Below are 16,648 nucleotides of genomic sequence, written 5' to 3' on the forward strand. Positions count from 1 at the left end.
CTTTTGAATTATTTATTAGTGTTTGTAATGTCCCTTTTGAACTTTATAATGTTAATAATTTGAATGAAAATAAAATTGTTACAACATTTAAGGGCGTTGATAAATTAATCGGTGAATTAAACGTTAAAATGGTGATTAAACATTTGAGAGCAAAAATTAAATGCTACCATGTAGAATAATCTTACAAAATAATAAATTAAACAGAAATTAATAAGAATTTAACGAAAAATATTACGATAATTAGATAGTACATAAACTGGATATTATCATGTGAAAAAAATCTTATAAAAATGCTACCAGTAACATTTCATAAGAACTTGATGCCTGAAATTTCCATTTATTTTTCTTAGTAATCTCCTGTGTCACCCTCACCTTCTGTTGTCAGTGTGAAATCTGCCAGAAACATCAGACTTCCCCCACTATCCTTCTACTACCACTATCATTCATGGGTCATTTCTTTTTTTTCTCTTTTTTTAATTATTAAAATATAAATATTTATTAATTAATTCTAGTATAAGTTCAAAATAACCAAAAAGATATTCAACACATTTAATTACTCCACTTTCACAAAATAAAACACAGTTTCTAGTACTACACTCCTAAGTCCAACAATTTTCTCTCTCTAACCAAAAATGGGGTTTTCAAGTGACGAAGAAAGAAAAATAAATCGGCAAAATCAAGAAGAAGATAATGAAGAAGATGAAGTTCCTTCCAAGAGAAAAAAGGGTGGTTTTATTACCATGCCATTTATCATTGGTAAGTAATTAATTAATTTTTTAATCATTTCATTGATTTTTCAATCTGAGGATCTTATTGACCGCAACCTCCTTTTCATGGTCTACCATCTTCTATCTCTCTCGAATTTAGGGATGGGTTGGTGGGTAAAATTAAGTGTCCGCATTTTTTTGTGTCAGGTATGATATGTCCGCTATCTTAATCCCTGGATCCTGATTTGTGTAGAATATTAAGTCGTTTATTAAATTGGGTAAAATTACACGGATTTTGCACCACGTTCGCCCAATTTGGGCGAGTATAGATATGATTTTTATGGGTTTGAAAATTTTATGTGCTATGGGTATAGGGAAAGCATATCGCTTTCATCTGCCGGTTTTACCATCTCTATTTTCAATCGAAATACAATACTTATTCATTTCATTGAATTGATTGCTTAATTTATAAATTATTATTGTGAAATTAATAGGGTATTAATGTTGGATTAAATAAATTTATATGTGCAGCAAATGAGTCATTTGAGAAAGTAGCAAGTTATGGATTGACACCAAATATGATTCTATATTTGATGAAGGATTACAAGATGAGTTTAGCCAAAGGCCAGAATTTGTTGTTTTTATGGTCAGCTGCAACTAATTTCCTGCCCATTATTGGTGCTTTCTTGGCTGATTCTTATTTGGGTCGTTTTCTTACCATTGGTCTTGGATCCATCATTACTTTCTTGGTAAATTTTTTTCACTACTCTTGTTTATTTCGGCTACTTTCGTTAGAGTTCGTTTTTTCAAAGAGACGATTTTTTTAATTTTTCTTTTAATTAGTATCAATTGGGCTACTTAACTCATATATCTAATACGTCTCGAACAGACAGTCTCTTACGACAATTGCGTCTTTAGTTTTGCTTAACTTACTATCTTCTCATTCTTTGTTTCTTTTAAAACGCTTTGATACCATGTCAAATAACTAATTCATTAAAAAGTTTAATTAACAAAGCTAAAAATATATTAAGATAAAAAAAGGAAAAATTGTTGAAAATAATTCAAGAATTTAATCGTTTGCATCTCACCCTTTGCTTCACTCTTAGCATTCTTAGAGATCTAAACCACCACAATCTCATGCCTAAATTACTTTTACCCGAATTAGAAAATAATCACTAGTTAGAATTATTAATAGCACATGGGTGAAAGATAAAATTGTAATATTTTTGACAATTTCTTCTCATAAAATTAAGATAAAATTGTTTATTTAAAAACTAATTAATGATACAAATTATTATTATGAAATGAATTTAATTTGTTGTTTTTAATTAGAGAGGGATTAAGAAAGGAGAAGAACAATAAAGATGATAGTTGTCTTAAGGCACATGATGTTGTTTTGTTTAATATATACTCGAGTCAGCAACATTCAGTGTACAATCTATAAGTCGTAATTATTTATTTTTTTCTAATTTTTTAAAAATATTATTTCAAGAACTTTGATTAATTAATACTCTTATTTGCTTAAGATCACATGTATGTACGCGTATATGGGGGGGTCCTTGGTTTTTGTCCTTAATAATTTACAACTTTTTGCATTCGTTTTTTACTCTTTTTCATTTTGTCGCGTCTAAAATTAAATTTTCTTTTCTGAATTGAAATTAAAATTGGAAATTTTTTTACTGATTTTTTTGGAAATTTTTTGTTACTCCTATATCATCTAAGAAACTATATTTATGATTGAAATCAATGTGTATTTTGTTTTTTCTAATTAAAACTGGCTTCTGTTTCTTAAACTTACTTCTATTTTATTATTTTTTTATTATTTTATATGATTCATTGTACTCGTTACATTTGAGTTTTTATGCAATTCATTGCATTAACTTGATCATTTATATATTTAATTATGTAAAAATTATAATAATATAAAATTATGAAATGATTTTAAAAAAATAATACGAAAATATGCGATTAGACAATTCAAATAAGATTTCACCATTTATATTTTTTCGTACCTATTAGCCGCAATGTATTAAATATAGATAATCACAATGTAGGAAGTATCAAAATAGAGGAAGTATAATCAAAGAATTAGAAAAGGTACCTATGATTAAGAGACTTTGGCAGATGGTTATTAGCTATTGACTTTTTAGTAGATTTGTTGGACTATCTAATGGAGTATAGTAGTATTATTTCAGCTAGTCTATTGAGAGATCGTATTTTTGAGAGATTTATTTCAAGTACAATCCATTAAAAAGTAATGCCTATTTACCATATTCTTAATTATCACTTATATTATCTTTAATGCTTACTTACCGTATCCTTGGTGTTTACTTTCGATATCTTAAATGTTTATTTACATTATTCTCAATGTCTACTTATAATATTTTAAAAAATATATAATGGGCTCAATTAGAGATAATCTCTCAAAAAGACCGTCTCTCACAAGAATTTGTGTTAGATAAAAAGGCCAACAAACCAAAAATTATTGAAAACAGTTAATCAAACTAATTTTGTCATTTTAACTTAAAAACAATTGGCTGAAAAGGCGTTTACTTGTTTTTGGTGTTTTTTTTGACAAAACAACGAGAAAAAAATCCAAAAAATTAAAACTAATTTAACAGCCAATTATCAATTCAATCAATATAAAAAATTTATATTACTCGTGAGAAACTTTGTATGGCTCATTTTCCTATCTGTCTCCAGACTTTGGCTAAGTTCAATTTGAACTAATTATATCTATCTACAGGTTTAACTAAAAAAAACTAAATTAAAAGGTTAGACAGTCCATTATACAAGTATTAATTAATGATTATTCAAAATATTTGTTTTTTTACTCTATTCATTTATCATACTTACCATCATCCCAATGAGTCTCGTCAAAAGTAAGGTCTACAGATGGTGAAAAATAAGATAAACTAATACTCTCATTACGAGTAGGTTGCAATTGAAGAGAGCTCCTTAACTCGAGCATTATCTGAGAATGATCACATTAAATTTGTATTTTTATTTTCAATTTATAAATTAAAATATAATTGAATAAATACTTGTTTGATTCAACGCAATTTTATTAATATTAATATTTTATAATTTTTAATTATACACTCATTCAGATATTAACATAAAATAAACAAAATTAGACAATTGATTATAACATGAGGGAGTGAAAAATGAACCTTGGGAAAGAGAAGTGAAGTACATAGATAGAATTTGGTATAATAATTGCAATGGTTCACAAGTCGAGAACCTAACAGAGAAGAGTTGGAATGCGGAGTTGTTAATTTGGGACCATATTATTATTACCTGCCTTCCTCTTTATGTAATCATTGTTGTCCATCCCTTCTATTTTTTTTATCATTATTATATTCTTCTAAATTATCATTTTACTTTTTAAATGCTTTCAAATAAAAATAAAAATAAATTCTTGTGTATGACTGTTTCACCGTGAGAAGTTCCCCATACATGGATTAAATAATTCAATTAATACAATTATTAGTATATGAGCTCCTTATTTTGAGGTCGTCTTACCGAGAAACGGTCTCTCACAAGAGTAGCTTTCAACTAAAAACAAATTATTAAAACATAGATGTATTCTAGTACATTTCAATATCTCAATGCTATGAAAATACTTGAGTTGTATTTAGAGAACGGATGTATGCAACATTATAGATGTGTTCTAGTGTTTTCAATTGACTCTTTGGTAGCAAATATCACCTGCAATTTTATGTGAATAGGAACTGAAAATGATTAATAAAAAAATGCACTCTTTTGAATGTTTGGAGTTGTGCTATCATGGATGAATTACTAACTTACTAGAGGTGACATACAAGTAAAGAAGTAAATCAACTCTTGTTAATTCGTTATTATACAGTAGTAAAATTTCACACAAATGAAAATTCGAATTTGGACTTTAAACTTGGGTTAAAAAATAATTGGGGCAAAGGTGTCAAATTTGCACCAATTAATTTTGTAAATTGTACTCATTTTGTTCCTATTTAATGTTCCCATAAGAAATATTTACATGATTAAAAAAATTAAATCTTTTAAATAGTAAATATATTATTTTATTGAATAATAAAATTAATGGAGAAAAAGTCAGGACATAAGCATTAAAAACATATAAAATAAAGTTAATTAAAGGAAAAAATATGCGGACTACAAACATAAAAAATGTTAAAAAATTAGTGGAAAATATGTGATGACCATAAGCATTATATAAATATTAAAAAATGTTAGTGGAAAATAGGTGGGCGACCATAAGCATTAAAATAAATCAAGATTAGCGTGGCTAAGACTAATTATGTCCCAAAAAAATGATATAAATAGAAAGGTTCCTTAGTAGATTTTACAAAAGAAACTGCTTAAAATGGAAAACATCAAACACGAACGAAGGGAGTATACATTAACTTCACCACTAAACCGATGTTTCAACTGTCGCCACTAGTATTGTTGAAACTATAACTACAAGTTCTTCACAAGTGTTTTTCAAGTGTAATTCTAAGTATGATGATTTGAATTGGTGCAGGGGACATTTTTTCTTTGGCTAACAACAATTGTACCACATGTTAAGCCTCCTCCTTGCAACCCTTCAGCCAACAACTGCAAATCGCCTACGACAGGGCAATACGCCTTCCTAGTACTCGGCTATCTTCTAATGTCAATAGGTGCTGGTGGTGTGCGGCCTTGTTCACAAGCGTTTGGTGCTGATCAAGTCGATCAAAGAGAAAATCCCAAGAATCGTAGGACACTTGAAATCTTCTTTAGCTGGTACTATGCTTGCGCTTGCCTTTCCGTCATCATTTCTTTGACGATAATTGTGTACATTCAAGATCAATTTGGTTGGAGGATCGGGTTTGGAATCCCGGTAATCCTTATGTTCTTGTCCGCACTTTCGTTCTTCCTCGCCTCCCCTTTTTATGTCAAGAATAAGGTCAAGAAGAGTCTATTTACTAGTCTCATTCAAGCTGCTGTCGCTGCTGCACGAAACAGAAAAATGACCCTACCACCCCAAGGTTCGAGTGTGCAGTATTATCATAAGAATTCTTCAATAACCATTCCTAGTGACAAACTAAGGTATGTTATATTTTCTTATTTCGGAAACAACCTCTTTGTTGTTACTGACATGGGTATGGTTGTGTATATCTGAATGTCTGGCCCCACAAACCACACTCTAGGTGGGAGCCATTTAATGGGATTAGAGTTATGGAATATTGTTGCATATCTGTTAATTGGTATAGTTCGGGATTTAGACGAGAAACCTTACCGGATTCTAACCTGGATTTAGGTATTTGAACAAAGCTTGTATAATTCAAAATCCGAACCAAGACATTGGTACGGATGGATTAGCGAAAAATCCATGGAAACTATGCACGGTGGAGGAAGTGGAAGAGCTAAAGTCTCTTATTAGAGTGCTACCGATTTGGTCAACCGGGGTTTTGATGTCTTTGCACACGAACCAGGGCTCATTTGGTCTGCTTCAAGCAAAATCGATGGATAGACATCTAGGCCGAAAGTTTGAAGTACCGGCTGCTTCTTTTGGTACATTCATGATCATCGCCATAGTACTTTGGATTCCTATTTATGATCGGGTACTAATTCCCTTGGCATCAAAAATCCGCGGCAAGCCTATTCGCCTTGGTGTGAAGGTAAGAATGGGAATCGGTCTATTTTTCTCGTTCATCGCTGTGTTTATTGCTGGACTAGTGGAACACGTACGAAGGCAACATGCCATTAAGCAAGGGTTCACAAACAACCCAGAAGGCGTCCTCAACATGTCTGCCTTTTGGCTTGTAATCCAACATATCTTTAGCGGGTTAGCTGAGGCTTTTAATGGTATCGGACAAACAGAATTCTTCTACTCGGAAATGCCTAAGACCATGTCGAGTATAGCGACGTGTATGTTCGGAGTAGGAATGGCGGTGGCAAGCTTGATAGCTAGTCTTATCTTAAATTTAGTAGATGATATTACGAAGAAAGGAGGAAAAGATAGTTGGGTATCAAGCAACATTAACAAGGGTCACATTGATTATTACTATTTTCTTTTGGCTACAATAAGTTTCTTGAATATATTGTATTATATTTTGTGTAGTTGGGCTTATGGACCTATTGATGAAAGTAAACAAAAGGTTGTTGATGAAGAGGAGTTGGCTATGCTAAGGAATACTAGTGTCCAAGAGAAGAGAAATCTTAAAGACAACTTTGGTTTATCAAAATCAAATCAGGCTTGATGCTTCATCATCATCACCATCAATCCATTGTTCCGCTCTGAAACAGGATCTGAATGAGACAAGTTCATAGACTATTCATACCCGTATTTCCTTCGATGAGAGGGCCAGAGGACTGTGGTCAATATAAGCTTGATGCATGTATATGATTATTAATTCTATTTGGTAAAAATATAGATTATGTTTTTTTTGGGATAAGCCTAGAAAATCTCTTACAGATGAAGAGATGAAGAGAAGGGGAAATTAATTTTTTGTATAGACTTCGTCAGAAAGGTGATAGAAAAATCTTCAACTTCGATTTATCATGATTTTCGGTGGATCATGTATTTTAGTACGAGTAAAAGAAATATATATGATTTAGGATATAAATCAGATTGTTGTGCTTCACTTACAACCTTGTATGTTTTTTATAGGTGTGTTTATGATGGTATTTTTTTAAGGGAATTTTTGGTTAATTGTATTCGATTTTAAAACTATGTAAATTAAGGTATAAAATATTTACAAATTCATCCAAAAATTTTATAATATTTCAGTTTGAATACATCTCTCAGTAACTACTTATTTAATGCACAAATTCTTGTATATGACGGTCTCACTGTTAGACTCGCCTTATATATGTGTTAAATATAGCCCAAAAAACCAAAATATACTCAATTAAAATAAATTTTTTTTTTTTGCGGTTGTTAGTCAAAGAACCCCTACATGTAAAGTGAGAGTGACTAAAACTTTTTATCGGAAGTGAGAAGCAAATCTATATTACAAGAGTGAGAAGAAAAATCTCCAACCACTAAACTAATTCATTATTCTCCACTTAAAAATAAAGTTAAACATATTCTTTATAATTTGAACCTTTTTACTCACACATGTTGTCTCCGTTTATTTACATGCATTTTTTTTTGATAGCACCTTTTTTTTAAGTAAAAATACTATTATTCCACTACTTTGCTTGTGGGTCCCACCATATGTCTCTTAATGACATCTAAATAAGGGTAATATTGAAATCCTTTTCACTACAAAACAAAATTAATGATACTTTTCACCTATAAATTTTAATTTATCTCTCATAATGACCTAATATTTAATTAAAAAATTATCTAGATTAATTCATAATTTTGCTACAATAATTTCAACTATTAATTAACCATGAATAGACTCAACTTTGAGAGGTATATTTCTTTAGTATATTTTGTAACTGGATGACTTGTTATACTAATATTTATTTTTTTTAAAAAAGATAAACTAAAATAAAATTTCGAAAAAAGATTTTAAATATTTAGAAAAAATTTCTAATTTTTTATTATTTAAAACTTTTTATTTAAACTTTCAAATTTTTACTTTAATTTTAAATTAATTTTTAGTTTACTTTTTTTGGTGAATTACCTAATATAGCAGGTTATCGGTTACGCAAATTTACTCTAGAGTCTAGATAAATACCCCTAAAGTTAAAATTATTTATAGTTAACAATAGGTGGGATTATTATAGGAAAATCATAAAAAAAAATCATTTTAGCTATTCTTTCCTACTTAATTTTAATGTCATTTTGTAAGCAAAGAAAATTTTACAACATTTCACTTTTTTTCTCCACGATCTTAATTCACGTGCCATTATGCTAAGGTACCACAGGATGAAGTAATAGTTTGTTGTAAGGAAACATTACCATCCAAAATAAAATTAGGCCTACTTACAACTATCTGGTCATTGAGAATCTTAGATTATCTTATTAATTAACAATTTTGCTCTTTCATCTTTATAATAAGATTTTTTTTTTCTCACTATTTACCTAAAATTAATTTCCTTATATGTAGGAAATTTCTAGCTAGCCTTCCACTGAATTAAAAAAACTATCCATTCATATAATTTTTTCTTTTTAGAGTTATAAAATTTTACAAGTGTCAAATTCAACGAAAAACGCTACAAGTCAATATTAAAAGAGCAAATAAACCATTAATTATTAAGTAATACTTAAATTAGTAACATTTTCTTAATATAAAATTGACAAAAGTTGTTAATTATTTTCATATTCATATCCCATTTTTATATTTAATTTCAACATACCAATTACAATTCTATAAAAATGGCACCCATCGCAGTGGGAGAAACCATCCCTAACAGAAATTTAACTTACTTAGATGACTCGCAAACCAAACAGGATGTTTCCCTCCATTCCTTAGCCGGCGGAAAACTTGTCGTTATTGTCGCTGTTCCCGGTGCCTACACCCCTACCTGCAGGTTTCCCTTTTTTTATTTTAGTTCACGACTTTTGTGCTTGTGTCATGTTGGTCCGTTATTTGAAGTTGGCCGACACTACACAACATGACAATTAGCTTTGACCGACACGATACAACATGACAATTAGCCCATTGTTGTACATGGCCTTTATGACATGACATGTGTGTTTGTCGTTAGAGTATGTATCATTCTTGAAAGAGGGCTTAAGGCCAAACTAAGAAATTAGGCCGTGAAAATAGAATTTTCGCTACTGATTATCTTTATTTTAATATTTTTACATTAATTTAATAAAATCATTTTAAATGTTACTCCCTCTAATTAAATTTAATTGTCCCATTTGGTTTTGGCACAAATATTAAGAAAATGAACAGATCACCTAAGATAATAGACTTATGTGTAATATTGAGTATTTCAAATATTTAAAATTAAAGGGGACCACCTAAAATAGTAGACCCATGTGCAATATTGGGTACTTTAATATTAAGAAAATAAAGGGACCACCTATAAATATATGTCTTAAAATGAAAATGAGATAATTAAGATGAACTGTCCAAATAAAGAAATGGGACAATTAAAAAGAATTAGAAGGGGTACGTTTCTCATTTTTCTCAATAATTTTATTATTTAATAAAATAATATTTACATTATTTACTTTTTATTTTCATCATCACTCGTGGACACGAGATTCTTGGATATTCTTGTTTGTTAAATTTTTAAAATATTTTTATGAAAATTCATTGAGAAAAAGGATGGAGAATATCTTAATTCTTACTCCTTTCATCAATTGTCCCTTTCATTTTTTTTTTCAGATTTTCCTATTCCTATTCATATTACTTCATTTACTTATTTGGGAATAAATATTACCACTTTTGTGTAATCTTTTTTTCACATTATAATTTAACATGATGATACAATATAAACTCTCTTTTTATTTTTTTCGAATTTACATATTTTCTTAAATATAAAAAATAATTATAAGTTGAACTAGTAATTAACTATTTATTTACTAATAGACAAATTTGAATTTATGTATCATGTAGTCTGAAGCATGTGCCTGGATTTATCGAAAAGGCCGAGGAATTAAAGTCTAAGGGAGTTGCTGAAATCATTTGTATAAGTGGTAAATTAAGCATTGATCCAAACTTTATTACATAATAATCCTCCTTATTCCAATCAAATATCCCTTTTAATTTTGTGTATTTGTTGAAATTTTATTTTAATCTTAAATATCTTTAATCATGTTTGATTAAAAATTATTAAAAATACATATTAATAAAATTTTCATAAAAACGAATCAAATAAGATCCACTTAATTATGTTTTTACTTATTGGGTTGTTTGACAAATGATTGTTGGTTGTTGACTTTCACCATCTGAAACTGGTGATGGTTTTTGTTGACTTTTAAACTAGTTGATTAAGCCAATTATTTCGAAAAATATTTGGTAAAATTAAGCATTAATTGTTGGTTGTTGACTGTTTATTAAAAAAAAAGTAAGTAAACAAGTCAATAGCCCTTGAAAACGCTAACAAATGTTAGCCAAAAATCCAAAGCTATTAAAAAGCTACTATGAGTATCTTTTTATTTTCGCTTAAAATTTAATTTTTTAGGTGGCTAAAAGACATTTATAAAACACTTTTTGGTTGTTTGACCAATTTAAAAGACAAAAGTCAAAAACCAACTAAAAAGCCAAAAATAAAAAGGACCCTAAAAACTTAAGGTGTAACGAATAATATAATATACTTTTTTTTTTGGTTGATATTTAAAGTACTTTATATATATAAAAAAAAAGCACATAACTCATATTACTTAGTAAAAAATATAAGTTATATTTAAATTTAATTAAAATTAATGCACTTATATACATAAAAATAAGTTTTTTAGGCCTTAAAAAATTTAGAACCCTGGACGGTAGCCCGCTTTGCCCTTGCTAATTGATAGTCGTGCTAACAAACAAATGACATTTACTACTTCATAAAATATATTTATTGTGTTTATTATTCATAATAATCTGTCTTTTAATTAATTCATACAATTTATTTATTAATTTTTTTCTAATATTTGAAAATATACAGTAAATGACCACTTTGTGATGAAAGAATGGTCGAAAACATTCCCACAAAACAAGGACGTGAAGTTTCTTGCGGATGGCTCAGCAGCTTTTGCACGTGCAGTGGGTCTTGAGATAGACCTTAGTGAGTACGGGTTCGGTAAGAGGTCTCAAAGGTATGCTTTGCTCGTTGACGATCTCAAAGTTAAAGTAGCCAACATTGAAGCCACCGGAGAATACTCGGTCTCAAATGTCGACCAAATTCTCAAAGCCCTTTAAATTTTACATATATATAAACGCTTATTTTTTAAAAATAATGATTATTATTATACTCTAAGAAGGCGGAGCTATGTATAAGAATAAACATTAGTTATATCATCTGACATGTAATTTGGTTGTATATTTATAATTTTATTATAATTTTTTTTTTTAAGTGTTAATCCATTATAAATTTTAATTAATTTTCCTAAATCATTAATATATCTCAAATACTTGAGAAATGAAGTATGTTTTGAGTTTACAATGTTATCAAAATTACAAACCATTAAGCACTTTTGTAAGACATAATTGTGAGTGAAAAGAACAAGATTTTTAAATATCGATGAGCAAAATTTTCCATGAAAATTTGTTTTTTTTTTTGAAAGAATTTAATTTTATCATATTGTGAGTAATTATGCAAATGTTTGTCACTCGTATTTAGAGCTTTAATCTTCATATCACTTTCATAATGGCTAATGCATTTTGAAAGTGCATTTTTTTATTACATAGTAGGCTAAGGGAAGAGAAAGGTTATGTGAAAATCAAACTCAAAACTTTACTTTGAGAATATGATACTTGTTCCAACCGAAAAAATATGTGATTCTCTTGAACGTGCCTTTTCAAGCGTGCATTCATTCGTGAAAACAACACATTCCAAGCAACAGAATAAATCGTACGAAGAATCACAACATAGTGGCAGGCCCATACCCTTTGATGACTTGGTATCTTTCTAACAATATATTATACTTCTATGTACCAAGTAACATGCACCTTCCAAAATTTAAACGAGATCTGAATGTCATACATTGAACCATCATTAGCATTACGTTACAGTCGTATCGTATCAATCACAAAACAGAACTGTAGTGAGAAGCGAGCTAGATAAGCGACCACTAATCATAGCAGCAATTAAGTTTATATCGGCATTTATACAGGCTCAAAAAATGCAACGAGTTCGATTGAAGATTTGAGGTTCATGTATTTCCCCTGGAAAAGAAAAATGCGAGAGGCAAGTCAAAGACTATGGAAATTCGCTGAAATGACATCATAGCGCAATCCAAACAGAAAACGACCAAAGAATCATCACCCGTAAACATCCAAGCCATAAATAAACCGCAATCATTACTATCATAGCCACACTGGTGACGGATCCAAAGTTGAAATGTAGTGGGAACACTATTGATAAATAAATTCAAAAATCATAAATGTATATATAAAAATAATGTTTTCAATTGTATATTTTATTATACCATAAAAAATAAAAAAAAAAAAAAACGAGGCATAGTTAAGAAAAATTAATTAGGTTTTATTTTAAATAGGTATTGGAAATTGCAACTGCACTAAATTGAGCTTTGTTGTACAGTTAAACACATATTAACTGCAATAAAAATCCCTTATTAATAAAGAAAATCGAATAGCTCAGCAGGTTTAGGCCTTGCCTCACAACAGACAGGTTGCAGGTTCAATTCCTACTGTAGCTAGTTACCTAATTTTTTTTTAAATACAGTGCCCTCACGTGCAGGCACATGAGGGCGCGTTGATCCGCCCATGGCCACACGACCAAAAATACAAAATTTTTGGAAAGATGACAATGCTATAACAAAAACCTTAGTTTGTGCAGCAATAACAAAAAACGTACCTTATTTGCGTTGAAATCTACTCCACCAGAAAGAGGATGTTGCTTGTGAGGGAGGTGGTGTAAGTAATTCAAGCATAGTTTGTTTCTCTTTTGGTGTCAATGGAACTCCTCTAACAAGATTTAAAGCCATGATGTGCACATTTGTCTTTTGCCTGTGCTTCCTGTAAGCCCAACCTCCAGCAGCCACGCCTGCAATAAGAACCTTGTTCCGAAACCTAATGTTATTAATGGTATGGAGAATATATTTATGAATAACATGAGATTTCGAAACTAACTGGTGAAAGCCACAAAGCAGCAGTTTGCAAATCAAACTTTGGAGCATAAAGCACCGTCTCTCCAAACTCATCCTCGAGCTTCTTATAGATTTCTTTGTCAGATTTCCCAGATCGAATTTCATCACGAATCAACTGTTCCACAAAAAAGAATTAGTTATATGAATGACGAGAAATGACTATTTAAACCCATGTGGTCAACTTTTGTTGGATGTCATCTTGATTGATCAAACCACTCTACATTAAGTCCATCGAGGAGTTACACAGAAGCATAATTAGATAAATAAATGCAGCTACACAATAAGGCTTACAAATAAAGTTGTGTGCTCCAACAAAAATTATACCAAAAAAATGTTTCCTTGTTAAGTCAAAATACCCTTTCATCCTCTAGTGAGATAAACTGAATACATCAAACAAGGTGTTTAATTGCAAGCTTATAAATGAGCTTGTTGGTTTTACTTTGAGGAAGAGGAAATGTTTGAGCATTGAGGTTTGGCCTAATCAAACACCAAGTCCATGTGTTTGACAAATAGCATAAGATATACTAAAAGGTGGTTTGACAACCTCTCGATTCAAGCACTTATTGCACCAAAGATTAAGTCAATGAGTTTTTTATATGTTCAAAAAATTACGATAGATCATATAATGCAGCCATTTGCTCCGATCCATTGTAAATGATAAGCTCTAAATCAACTAAGAATGACTAGGGGGTTAGGTTAGCTCCCTCCCCTCCCTATCTCTATTTGTGTGTGTGTGTAATGAGTTTCCACTGGAATAGGATTTATACTATAGTGATTGAAAACTGCTGTGCAATTGATATTACAAGATAATTTTTATTCGTGTAAGCTTTAAGTACAAATGTACGGACTTGCCGAAAAGAAATAACGATATTTCAGAACCAAGCTGTGTAAATCGAGTTTTTTTTAAGGAATCGCAACCATTTTCCACTTTCGAGTATCACGACTTCCACGTAAAAAAAGCAACAATGAAATATAAATCTGCAATATCTGAAGTTTTAATTCTAGTTAAGATAGTTTTATTACAACTATCAAACTCTTTACACTTAACATCATCACGTATAATGTAGAATGTATGTGATCTGCAGTGGCATCAAAGTTCCGAAAAGATGTAAAAAATTCAAATACACTTGACGAATTGTTAAAAACTAATAATTTTCCTTTTTCAACTTTCAATTAGAACAAAATATACTGTGACGTAAGAAAATAGGATTTACCTTTCTAAGAAGGATAGCAATATCAGCTTGTGAATCTTCAATAGACTGACTTCCACATTCGGTGCATCGAACATTATGACTAATGTTTCTAGCCCTAGCATCAATAATTTGCTGCTTCTTGACTGCATCCTCTTCGTTTTCCATTGCTGAATGCATAAAGAAGACAGAGCGAGACAACAAATACCATCAGCAAAAGAATATTTATTCAGTATCTAGCAGATTTGGAAATTAAAAGTTTGTTACTTAGCTTGTTTATACAGAGAGTTAAACACTACTCCACTTAGTTACAACTTACAACAGCTCATATGTACAGCTTAGTGATTTATTCTGTCTTTAATTCTCTTGTAAATCTATATATTTGTAGCATTGTTCTACAAGCATTGCTATTATTCCACACATAATATTACATCTCAACTGTCCACAGATGCAAGTCTTACATCATCTAGCCTTGCAATAAGCTGAAAACTTCGCATGCGAGTTTAAATTTTACACATAATCTTCACTAGTCAAGAGTCAAGAACACTGCATTATCTGTATTCAAGTAAATTTTATGACCCTAAAATATTACTGCTTGAAATCATGTTCAAAAAGGGCCCAAATTCATCAATACCTATAAGGCTATAACATGAACATTGGTACTTTTTCTCCATATCATTTCACTTTACAAACCTTCAAAACTCATATTCATAGCAATTTGATTCAGGGGTAAACTAAGATTTCATTCAGGCCTATGATTGGTATTTTGGGCATTTGGGTCATGCATAAAATTTATTATAGTGGTGGATGTTGTTGAGGCCGACCAGGGCTCAATCCACAAAATCTTTTTTAATGATCAAGATATTTTTACTCAGCCTTCCATTTGCAGGTCTTTTTTGAGCCGAAAGTCTCACTGGTCACAACCTCCTCATCTCCTCTGACATGATAAGAGTATGGTTTGACAGTGTTCTATCCCTCCCCATCATAGCTTCTATGTGCAGATATATACTGCTTGATAATGAGGACTCGGCCTTCCTAAAAATTTTTTTTTAACCATTTGATTTTATATTAAAATAGTATCCCCAATTCCCCATAAAAATTGTTCAAGATCCACACTAAAATGGCACAAGAGACTCTATTAGACATTTCATCGAACACCATATCTACAAACACTTCACACTTAATCAGCAATTTCCCAACAATATCTAGTTGTGTCAATGTTCAAGAAAATGTACACACTAGTAATTTCCCAACAATATGGCATACACAGAAATTTTAATCAGCAATGAAATGAGAGATTTTATTAAAAATAAAAAGAAAATTTAAATGAAAAAGAGAGAATTGCTTATACTACTATAAGTTAATAATTTTAATGCCCATCCAATATCTAAAATGGTCTTCAGAAAGCCAGCATTGAATTCAGAGATAGATATGAACATCATCAACAAATTAATCAGTAGAATAAACCGGTTACCTTGTTCTAGGGAAATACTGGGTGAAGTAGTGTTCGCCACTCGCCAGGCTAAGAACTTGAGGGACTTGATTAGTAAATTTGGTATGTTTAGAATAAACTTTTGATTTAATTATAGAGTAGAATTTTTAATGTTTAACAACCTTAAAATATTAAAATTATAAGTATTTTTATTTTATATGTAATATCAGTATAATTATAATATTAAATATTTACTATTATTAAATTAATGCATAATCTATATAAAAGTTTTACATTAATCTCTTAGTCTCCAAGATATTGTTATATTATATAAAGATTATAAAATAAAGAAAATATTTGAATTGTAGAAATAATATTAAAAAAATATGAAAATGTATAGATGAGAATTTTAAAAATTAATAAGTATATTTTTAAAAAATTATAATACAGAAAAAGACACGCTAAAAATTGTCTTATAGAAGTATTTAAGTCTTAAAAACAAATGAAGTACTTCTCTTTTATTTTCTTTGGGCATATATATATATATATATATATATATATATATATATATATATATATATATATATATATATTTGAAACCGGCTACTATAAGTTAGTATTTTAAGGTTAT

General features: G+C 30.0%; 3 protein-coding genes across 3 annotated transcripts; 2 read left to right on the forward strand and 1 right to left on the reverse strand.

Moving 5' to 3' along the window:
• Positions 1–371: 371 nt before the first annotated feature.
• LOC130805840 (protein NRT1/ PTR FAMILY 1.2-like) lies at positions 372–7,469 on the forward strand. Its single transcript, XM_057670631.1, has 4 exons — positions 372–756; positions 1,239–1,456; positions 5,230–5,777; positions 5,989–7,469. Exons 1-4 carry the CDS (start codon positions 633–635, stop codon positions 6,929–6,931), a joined length of 1,833 nt encoding a protein of 610 aa, XP_057526614.1. The 5' UTR covers positions 372–632; the 3' UTR covers positions 6,932–7,469.
• A 1,495-nt stretch (positions 7,470–8,964) lies between these two features.
• LOC130806813 (peroxiredoxin-2-like) lies at positions 8,965–11,606 on the forward strand. Its single transcript, XM_057672016.1, has 3 exons — positions 8,965–9,158; positions 10,199–10,278; positions 11,232–11,606. Exons 1-3 carry the CDS (start codon positions 9,004–9,006, stop codon positions 11,483–11,485), a joined length of 489 nt encoding a protein of 162 aa, XP_057527999.1. The 5' UTR covers positions 8,965–9,003; the 3' UTR covers positions 11,486–11,606.
• Positions 11,607–11,873: 267 nt separating this feature from the next.
• Positions 11,874–16,198, reverse strand: LOC130806814 (cytochrome c-type biogenesis CcmH-like mitochondrial protein). Its single transcript, XM_057672017.1, has 5 exons — positions 16,060–16,198; positions 14,610–14,755; positions 13,379–13,510; positions 13,104–13,305; positions 11,874–12,451 (listed from the first exon to the last, which is right to left on the reverse strand). Exons 2-4 carry the CDS (start codon positions 14,751–14,753, stop codon positions 13,105–13,107), a joined length of 477 nt encoding a protein of 158 aa, XP_057528000.1. The 5' UTR covers positions 14,754–14,755; positions 16,060–16,198; the 3' UTR covers positions 11,874–12,451; position 13,104.
• Positions 16,199–16,648: the final 450 nt, after the last annotated feature.

This window comes from Amaranthus tricolor, chromosome 2, assembly GCF_026212465.1.
Source record: "Amaranthus tricolor cultivar Red isolate AtriRed21 chromosome 2, ASM2621246v1, whole genome shotgun sequence".
NCBI classification, from domain to species: Eukaryota; Viridiplantae; Streptophyta; class Magnoliopsida; order Caryophyllales; family Amaranthaceae; genus Amaranthus; species Amaranthus tricolor.